At 36.2% G+C, this 10,298-nt stretch overlaps 1 protein-coding gene and 1 long non-coding RNA gene across 5 annotated transcripts; one reads left to right on the forward strand and one right to left on the reverse strand.

The window, feature by feature from the left end:
- Positions 1-1,487: 1,487 nt before the first annotated feature.
- LOC143062484 (uncharacterized) lies at positions 1,488-4,294 on the forward strand. Of its 3 annotated transcripts, XR_012974779.1 has the most exons (5): positions 1,488-1,665; positions 1,896-1,996; positions 2,300-2,534; positions 3,327-3,420; positions 3,996-4,294. XR_012974779.1 is itself a non-coding variant. In XM_076234167.1 (3 exons), exons 1-3 carry the CDS (start codon positions 1,516-1,518, stop codon positions 4,162-4,164), a joined length of 420 nt encoding a protein of 139 aa, XP_076090282.1. In that variant the 5' UTR covers positions 1,488-1,515; the 3' UTR covers positions 4,165-4,294. The 3 variants fall into 3 exon arrangements, 1 of the variants encoding a protein (XP_076090282.1); XR_012974778.1 differs by lacking the exon at positions 1,488-1,665 and having other exon boundaries at positions 1,699-1,996; XM_076234167.1 differs by lacking the exons at positions 2,300-2,534; positions 3,327-3,420.
- Positions 4,295-7,907: 3,613 nt separating this feature from the next.
- On the reverse strand, positions 7,908-8,907 carry LOC143062485 (uncharacterized). Of its 2 annotated transcripts, XR_012974781.1 has the most exons (3): positions 8,887-8,907; positions 8,394-8,460; positions 7,908-7,954 (listed from the first exon to the last, which is right to left on the reverse strand). It is a non-coding gene; the product is annotated as an uncharacterized LOC143062485 (long non-coding RNA). The 2 variants fall into 2 exon arrangements; XR_012974780.1 differs by lacking the exon at positions 8,887-8,907 and having other exon boundaries at positions 8,394-8,494.
- Between the last annotated feature and the right edge of the window lie 1,391 nt (positions 8,908-10,298).

Below are 10,298 nucleotides of genomic sequence, written 5' to 3' on the forward strand. Positions count from 1 at the left end.
TTGCTGGTCCATAAAGCTGAAATGACGATATCTTAGTGAACGATAGCAGAGATGACACAGATGTGTCAATAGATATAGGAAGATGTGGTATGAGTGCCAATGAGACAACTCTCCATCCAAGTAACAATTTATAAAAGTAAACCATTATAGGTCAAGGTACGGCCTTCAAAACGGAGCCTTGGCTCACACCGAACAGCACTCTATAAAGGGCCTAAAAAAATACTAGTGTAAAAACCATTTAAAAGGGAAACCCAACGGTCTAATCTATATAAAAACAAGAAGCATGGTTGAGCCGTTAGAGCAAATGGATAATTACAATTAGACAAACAAAATATAGGTAGCTTTTTTTATATATTTTATGTGAAAATGACCATAAGAAAGATGGTCGTAGTGTGAACGTAGTTAAGTAGTAAAAAGAGCGTGATGAGGACGGCACGAGCGTGCTGGAATCGTACTATGGTCTTGAACAGCGTGGTATAGTCGTAGTGGAAGCGTAGTTGGGTCGCGGTGAGAACGTGATGGTCGTAGTGAGGTCGTGATAACGTCGCTGTGAGATCGTAGCGCAATCTCTCCGATTAGATTCACACTTTCGCTACCTTCTCGTTACGATTGTACAGCGACCTTTGCGATCTTACTACGATCTGAGTGCGCTCTCACTACGCTTCTACTACGACCTGATTTCGCCACGATGGCACCACGATTGTTTTGAAAATGTTTAAAGTTGGCCACGCTCTTCACGATCTTGAAGACCTCACCAAGACCGTGATACGACCTTACTGCGATCTACACGATCGTACTACGATCATCAAAATTTACATTTTTTTCATAGATCGTAGTGCGATCGTGGCCTAGTGGGACTGCGGTATAAGAGGGAGATGTAATGTCTATGGAAGAATTTTTTTTAAATGATACCATTTTTCCTTTTCTATCTTTAAATTTATATTCGGAGTCAATAGCAACTTTTGTTTTAATTGATTCTTCTTTAGTTAGCTCTTGTTACCACTGTTTTGATATTGCTTTCATTAGTTTAGAATATTCCGAAAACCAGTTACTAGTAGCATGGCAGGATAGTTTATCTTAGATCATGTTTTGATTAAATTTTCCTTTATTATCAATAATGTCATTTACAAATAGAATTTTACTGTTTATCCAGGTTTTGAAAATGAGACATTTACTGTTTAATTTGATATTTTTATTGCCCCATATAAGCTGCTGTCTATTTGTTTATATGATAGCTGATCTGATTCTTTTTCAAATTTTGAATTTATCTATGATATGATTATTCTTAATTTAAATTGAGGAATTAGTTCGTTCAGTTTATAGACCAAATTAATATTGTTGAAGTTCATTTTAAATATAAGGAATTCTTGTCCAAATTTATCAAAATAAAATTTTGGTAAGACTTTCCAATTTCGTTATCGATGAGTTTTTTTACCCAACTAATATTTATGGCAAGCAAAAGCTAATGAGCTAGGGGTATAGGATTGGAAGACTCTCAGGACATGGGTTGAGTCAATGAGATCTCAGCTCGGAAGACTGACACGAGAAGGCAATAAATCTGGTTCAGGCAGAAAAGATGATACTCAAAGAGACAAATGGATCAAAGAAAAATTTGGCTTCTTGGGTCCACATATTGCCAGAATAGAAACCAGAGGAGGAATAAACGTGTGCAATACAGTTTTCTAAATACTTAATATTTCAGTTCACTTTTTTTACCTTTTATTGTTATTTCCTTTGTTGAATTCCCGTACCTTTTTTCTTTTTCTAAATGATACTTAATGTTCTGATTCTACGAAATTCATTTTACAGCTGTTTCATTTCAAACGTTTGACTTTATCTCGATATATCTTGTACGAATACATAAATAATGTTCCGATTATGTCTGAATATTTCAGCTGAAAGAGAAACTCAAGGCAAAATACGGAACAGATGCTTGCGTCGATTCTCCCAGTGAACATGAGGACGAAGAGGAAAGTCAAGAAGACGATGAAAGAAGGTCAGTAACCATTTACTTCTTTGTATAATTAGTTAAATTGAAACTATATCTTCACATCAGGACTTATTATAATGTTTTGGTCCGTCCGTCCGTCCGTCCATCACACTTACATTTGTAAATACTTTTCAGTTAAAAGTAATTGTATCGGATTGATTGTGCTTCCGGCATTTCTTGTTTTCTTGTTATGAGATAGGGTGTCAAGCCAGTCAAGGTCGTTCAAAACCCACCGTAGTAGTAGATGGGGTGTCTTTTTGTATTGTTTAGAACAAAAAATACAACTTTCATCGGTTTTTTTTTCTTTAGATCGCAATGTAATCTTGAGGAGACGTCCAGCACAATAGATATTCCCTCTCCTATAGTTACAACAAAAACGAAAAGAAATACCAGAAGATGCAATCTCCAGTTGAAAAAGACATCCAGGAAGCAATAAAACAGTCTTCTGAATTACAGAAACAAGTGCAGGCTAAGCTGGCTAGTCACGCGGACATGACACCCGAAAGGCAGAACTGGGGACATTGGATGGTCAGCATTCTTCCAGGTATTGACGACATATTGTGGGGGAGGTATGCTATGCTTTTGTATGTTAATGTTTTGTTATTTGATGAATGTGTACTATACACGGCCGAATACGCTATATAAAAATCGTGTATCATCGAGCAGAGGGTCTATTCTGATTTTTTAGGAGGAAAAACATAACTCCACGGTGCAGTGCAACAACTTTTTGATGTACTGTAGCAGCTTTAAAATTGAACACCATACAAATCGTTTAAGCCTGGTACCAACATCCTGTGTCCGATGATACGCTATGGTAATGACATTAGTTTTTATACCCCGCCACACGAAGTCGCAAGGCATTGTGTAATACCCTTCGTAAAAAACGTTTGGTTGAGTGTCCGTTCGTCTGCGTATTGCCTGTCTGTCTTCTCTTTCGTCCGCTTGTCCGTCTGTCCGTCCGTCATCGACTGTTACCAAGTAGTCATTTAAGAACGAATCCATAATTTTTATTGAAACTTTGCTCAATTGTTGAGTACTAAACAGAGAGCTTTTACAAGTTTAATGTTAAGATATATCGAAAACTTCGTTTTTAAGTTAAGCCGTTTTGAAATGAAACTTTGAAGTTATTGAGAGATTTTCATGAAACTTTGCAAAAATATTAAATGTAAAGATTGGTGTTTATCAAACTTCAGTATGATTCGTTTTCAATTATTTTCCTCACACTTTTTCAAAAGAATGAGATGTATCAAAAATAATCCATTATAGCTATATTTTACATTAATATGATATTGATTCTCACTTTTTAAATGAATTTATATTAAATTTTTGCTCTCAGGTTTAAAAGAGAGAGTATGGATCTATTGGACAGATTTCAAAATGAAAGTAAGGAGCTACGCAGCCGTGATAAACAACGTCTTCAGCAACTGCAGGTATATTATTCACATATTATTTACTAGTACTAGTATTGTGTTAAGACTGAAAGGTCAGAACATGTTTCGAAATACACATTTCTTTAGTTCACCTGCATATTTTGGATGCCTCGTGTTGTAATTACTCTCAGGTAATTGCTGCATTTTGAAATTGTCATGCGTCCGGTCATATATATATATATTTATATATACTACGTATATTAAAACGATATGGTTACAGAATTGGATCCAGGAATTTAGAAAGGGGCGTAGACTATATTTTGTTGGCGAGCGGAGCGAGGCGAAATTGTTTTTTTGTGTGGCTAAAATCACGTAAAAAGTACAAATAAAGGGGGCGTACGCCCTCTATGCCCCCCCTGAATCCGCCACTGCTGTGTATCCTTGACTTGGGAACTGGGATTTATTTATCTTTAAGAAATCGGCATTACCGAACAAGGCAACAGTACCCCGTACAGTTATGTTAATTATCCTTCCTTGAAACCCCGCATAACCCCAGTTCTAGTACCCAATTCCAACGCCGATGATACACAGTTGATCAAACTTGTTTATATGGTCATGTTTTTTTGTTGTTGCAGGGATTCACTGGTCAATAATCTGCATTGGATGTACCCATGGGCAGCTTCTGTAATCAATCAAGTAATGTTGGGTACCTACCTGCATGGCAGCAGCAATATCAGCTACCTGGACAGGACGTCGCCTTTCTGCAAAACCGGTCTAAAACTCAAGCAGACATTGAACCTGTAAGAGCACATTCTGCTCCACCTGTTACATGCGCACAAGATATTACAACATCAAGTATTGCCAGTGTAATAATGCAATCGGATTCAATGAACGTTGATTCACCCTCATCGTCACTTTTCTCATTATAAACTTATTCATATCAGGAACCTTAAAAGACGACTCTATTATGTAGACAGTTTGTTTATTTCATGTATTATGACAGTTGTCTGTAAAATTAAAAGTTTTTTTGTTTGAGTGATTATTTTGTTGGTTAATATAAAAAAAGAAGATGTGGTGTAATTGCCAATGAGACAACTCTACACAAGAGACCAAATGACACAGAAATTAACAACTATGGGTCATCGTATGGCCTTCAACATTGAGCAAAGTCCATACCGCATAGTCAGCTATAAGAGGACCCGAAATGACAAATGTAAAACAATTCGAACGAAAAAAAAACTAACGGCCTTATTAATGTACAAATAATTGAACGAAAAACAATATGTAACACAGCAACAAACGACAACCACTGAGTTACAGGCTCTTGACTTGGGACAGGCACATGCATACATGATGCGGCGGGGTTAAATATGTTAGCGGGATCCCAAAGTTTTTTTTTGATTTTGATTTGTCTTGTTGTTTTAGTGTTATAATAATGAAATTTTCAATTTATCCTAAGTATGCTGACCCATGCGTGCCATTGTTTTTAAAAGACCAGAAAACTGGTATTGATAGAAGAATTTCTTAAAGTTTAATTACATGTATCATGATAATATTTTTTGATACATTCAAAGTTAAATAAAAGTACAAATCATTTACTTATCATTCAAATATACTACGATAAGACAGTTAAAAAACGTTATTGAACCATTCGTTCTTGCCATGGAACTTTTCCTGCAGGTGACGAATAATAGTGTTTAAGATACAGTCTTTGTTGTTTTGCTGCCTTGCTAGGATAGTTGCGATCTTGCACATCATCAATGTCCTTCAGGTTTGTTTCGTCTCGCCAAGCTCCAGGTAAAAGATGGTGGTTCTCGTCTTCTCTGTCTAACAAAATGTTCTGATCACCTGGATATCTTATCCTCATTATATTGTGCAGACAAACACAGGCCAGAATAATGGATACGACATTGTTAGGCTCTTGCTTTAAAGTTGAAAGTAAGCATTGAAATCGATTTGCAAGTACCCCAAATGCGTTTTCAACAACTCTTCGTGATCGCGATAGCCTGTAGTTAAAAACTCTCTCTTCAAGGGTCATGTTCCTCCTAGAAAAGGGCTTCATTAGCCAACTTCTGAGGGCGAACGCGTCGTCACCAACGATGAAGTACGGAATGTCTTTGTCATCATTCGGAAGAGGCTCTGCTTTTGGTATGTGCATATTCTCATCAATTATATGATTTTTTAAGTCTGACTGATTCCAAATTTGTGCATCAGAGCAAGCACATGGTGCGCCAACGTTAACCCATTTGAATTTATAATTAGCGTCTACTAAGCCCATTAGAACTATAGAATGGAATCCTTTATAATTATAGTATTTAGAACCACCACCAGCCGGACATTTGATAGCAACGTGTTTCCCATCTAGTGCACCTAGCACATGATGAAACTGCCACATATCACTAAATTCTTGCGAAATGGCTAGCCATTCAGCTTCTTCCGTAGGTGTGTTGATAACATCTTCAGCATACTCGGAAATAATTGCTTCACAGACTTGTACTACAAGATTGGATATCGTGTTGTGCGGCACTCTAAATAAATACATAAGTGAATGATAACTGTCTCCTGTGGCTAGATATCGAAGGGTTATTGCTACTTTAAGACCAACTGGCAATGCCTTTCGGTACCACGTGTCTTTCTTTTGTAGCCTTGGTGTTAATCTATTAACAATTTCCTGAAACATGGTTGGATCAACTCTCAAAAAGTTTTTGAAAGAAACGGTGTCTTCACATCTCAATTCATCCAACAGCTGTGCATAAAAACCAAACTGAGATCTTCTACCTATCCAATCCCTTACCCATACCGTGCGCACTCCGCGATCTATTCGTTTATGTCTGTGTCTGTTTAACAACATTCTCAATTTCAAAATATGATTGTGTATCAATAATCCATAATTTGTCATTTCCATCCGTTGTCTGTCCATCTTGCTGTAAGACTGACAAACTATTTTAGCAAATGCCGAGAAATATAGATACACGTGGTTTGATTATACGTAGAAGAAGGTAATCATGCGTAGTAATACGCATCGATACGTAATAATGCCTAGAATAACGTGATGAAACCTATTAATGCGTACCATGAAGCGTAATATACCGTACAAAAACCTAATGCAACGTGGCAGATACGTACTTAAACGTAATAACACCTAGTGATTATAATCAAATACGTTTTAGAACGTATCAGGTACGTTTCTAATACGCATTTCTACGTTCCTTCTACGTTTTACTGCGCTTTTCTACGTTAGTACTACGTTTTCATTTTTAGTCACGTTTGTATTGTGCAGACCAATACAAACGGCACCGATCACGTATCAATCTACGCATAACTACGTATATAGCCGTTTTAAGTACGGATCGATACGATTCACTACGGATATTGCCGTTTCGCTACGTTTTGAAAACGTAGCAAAATGGGATAGCCGAAACGTGACAGTGTGACTGGGGCTAAAAGTCGCTACATCTTAGATAAATATAATTCAACAGCGGTATTCGACAACTTAGCGGCTTGTACTGATTTGAAAAGTATTTCGTTACGTTTTGAATATATATATGAAGTTAGCTGCCGGTTTGTTATTCGATATTCGATATTCAATATCCTACCGGCTGCTAGCATTCGGTTCAATATTAAAATTTAGTTGAAAATGATTTAAAAAGTATGATTTTCATAGTTAACAGGAGTGAAACGATACGCCGCAAATAGTTTTATCACCCCTTCATGCTGTCGTATATTGTCCTCGAATAAAAACCCTTATATAAGTTGCATATTTGTCTTTATGTAATATAGATTTTTATCAATAAAACGATATCAAAGATTTAATTTGATATATAATATATAAAACTAAAGCCAACCACTCTAAAAACATTCAGAAATATAATTAGAAATATATATGGAAAGCCAAAAAAAAGAATAAATATATAGTGAAAACCTACCGGAGATGACGGTGACGGTGAGACCCCCTGGTCTTACAATGTTCCGAATTCGACGAATCATAGACTCTGTAGTATATATAATTGGGTGTAGATACAAACGTGACTAAAAGGATCCTGAGTTATGGGTATTGAAAATACGTAAATGGGCAACTTTGAAACTCTGTGGTGGCCAGACGGTCCCGGATCCCAGAAAAATATTTAAGTGGGGAATAGCTTGGGTCAATACTTTAAAATGAGCTAGGTCCGGTTTGGAACTTTGCCGTATGGATATGTCGAGGAGTACCGAATGTGTGGTTGATATGGAAAATACGTAATTGGCAACTTTGAACCTCTAGTCCCACTAGACCACGATCACACCACGCTCACCGTGATCTAAATTTAATTCAGATCGTGGTGAGGTTGCGGTATGAGCGGCATGAAAATGTAAATTGTCGTTGCTTTCTCGATGCTACTACGTCCTCATTACGCTTCTACTACGATTCCGCTACGATTATAACACGTTCTCACCGCGCTAATTCTGCGACCTTACTACGCTTATCAAGATCTTTCTACGCTCGCCACGTTCTCACTACGACCATACTGTAGTCGCACTATCTGGGCATGAATAAATAGTAGACTGTATAGGGTTCTGGATAGTTTTATTATTCAATGAAGCATCAAAAGAAACCCTGTAATATAATATTACATTTAATAACAATGTATATAAATCAATTCTTTTAAAACATGTATTATATCAATCTGATAAATTTACGTAATATGTACATGTGTACTCAAAATAATTAACCAATTTACTGTAAAATACGTCACAGTTCATGAAATTACCAAAATGTGCAATTAACCTTATCTAATCAAAATATAACTTTCTGTGACATCCGAAACAGAATTTAACTTGTCAGAAAAGCAAAATAGAAACAGTTTCTCATTTAACAAAACATTATAATATACGAATTAGCCGTTAAAACTATAAACAAACAGTCTAAGCAAAATAAGCATTAATTAAGCCAATACCAAAAAGCAGTTAACTAATAAAGCTAAGCTAAGCTAAACAAAGCAAAATAACTAAGCTAATAAAATAATAAGCAACTACAAATGAACACTCATTCTTACCTCGTATGAGGTACAAAGGTTATGCCTCTACGTATATCTACATCATATGCAGAACTCTGTCAAATACCTGTATAACAAATACTAAATTATAGTTACTATGCACAGACTTATAAAGTTCTTAAAATCTATCTATCGGAGACAAAAATATTATAAAGACTCTGAAAAGTATTTATCAAGTTAACATTTTACTCATTTACTCTCGGCCTCATTCTGCTCCAATATTCGGCATTCAATACGTTTATATTTACTCTATTTATTTCCAGGCTTAAATTATGTAGCTCAAATGTAAATCAATAATGTGCCTGTTATAAAAGTTACGTTAACCTTTTAAATGATTTACAACATTCGCTCACCAATCACACGATACACATTCTTGAAGTCATGCTAAAATGGAAAGTTACTCATGCGTGAAATACTGATTAACTCGGTAATAAAATTACAATGAAAATAAGATAAAGACAGAATATCTAAAGAGATAAGTGAGCAAACTGACCTGAAATAATCGTGGAATTCCTCCAATACAAATGAGATTCACTTGTTGTCGAGTATCGAGTTGCGAGTTAAGAAAATCGAGTTGCAAGTTAAGAAAGTCGAGTTGCGAGTTACGAAAGTCGAGTTGCGAGTTACAAAAGTCGAGTTTCGAGTTACAAAAGTCGAGTTGCGAGTTACGAAAGTCGAGTTTCGAGTTACAAAAGTCGAGTTGCGAGTTACGAAAGTCGAGTTGCGAGTTACGAAAGTCGAGTTGCGAGTTACAAAAGTCGAGTTGCGAGTTACGAAAGTCGAGTTGCGAGTTACGAAAGTCGAGTTGCGAGTTACGAAAGTCGAGTTGCGAGTTACGAAAGTCGAGTTGCGAGTTACGAAAGTCGAGTTGCGAGTTACAAAATTCGAGTTGCGAGTTACAAAAGTCGAGTTGCGAGTTACAAAAGTCGAGTTGCGAGTTACGAAAGTCGAGTTGCGAGTTACAAAAGTTGAGTTGCGAGTTAAGAAAATCGAGTTGCGAGTTAAGAAAGTCGAGTTGCGAGTTACAAAAGTCGAATTGCGTAAAAATGTGGAAACTAAAATATTTCAATTTTTTGGTGTAACTGATAACATTTCGGAATGATGATTTCTTATAGAATTGTATATAGTGTTGTTGATTATTTTGTGGTTTGGACTCTATCTGAGTCTCTTGTAAAAATAAAATGGACTAGATAATCACTACGTTAGTATTTTCTGAAGAAGCAGATAGCCTTTTGAAATACAGCAGATGGCTTGCATTTTAATTATTTTTAAATTTCATACATAGCACCGTCGTATTAAACGTAAAGGGACATAGCAACTAAACTATATTTCATATATGTAAAACACCCCTTCTGCAGATTTCGCTTAAAGTGGGCTTTTTGGGGCAGCTGCGGAGCCGAGCAATATTCGTTAGGGACCGCAAAATTTATTGTTTGTCAGTGACACTCAAAATTGAGGATGTTAAAATTATATATGTCTTATGCATTGGCTAGAAATGAAGGGGATATGATGGGCGTGAATAAAACCAGTTTAAACACGCCGCTTTTTTGTGTCTGACCAATTTCAGGAACCTTTAGCCTTTGTTGCTCTTGTATACATTTTAATTTTGGTTCATCTTTATATTTAGCAGCATAGAATGGCGTCTACATTCTTTATCTATCTATATTGTGTTTCGGGCCTGCTCAGGACTCCCTCTAGGTGTGTGATTTTTCGCTGTGTTAATTTGTAGACCTAATGACCTTTGGTTGAATTGTATATTTTGATTTGGTTGCTGTCTTTTTGACTCATTCCCCATTTTTATTCTTTATTTTATAAATGTAGCTGTCAAAGATACTATTGTAAAAACTATATTCGTGATTTCATACGTATTTTTTTAAAGTCAGCTAGTGGCAGATCCAGAAAGGA

The sequence above is a fragment of the Mytilus galloprovincialis genome, chromosome 2, assembly GCF_965363235.1.
Source record: "Mytilus galloprovincialis chromosome 2, xbMytGall1.hap1.1, whole genome shotgun sequence".
Taxonomy (NCBI): Eukaryota; Metazoa; Mollusca; class Bivalvia; order Mytilida; family Mytilidae; genus Mytilus; species Mytilus galloprovincialis.

Excerpts from the sequence above, each read along its gene's own strand:
- LOC143062484 (XM_076234167.1), top strand. The coding sequence starts at position 1,516 with ATGAGATCTCAGCTCGGAAGACTGACACGAGAAGGCAATAAATCTGGT. Across the intron at positions 1,666-1,895 it reads AAACCAGAGGAGGAATAAAC|CTGAAAGAGAAACTCAAGGC; the intron begins GTGTGCAATACA and ends TGAATATTTCAG. Across the intron at positions 1,997-3,995 it reads CAAGAAGACGATGAAAGAAG|GGATTCACTGGTCAATAATC; the intron begins GTCAGTAACCAT and ends TTGTTGTTGCAG.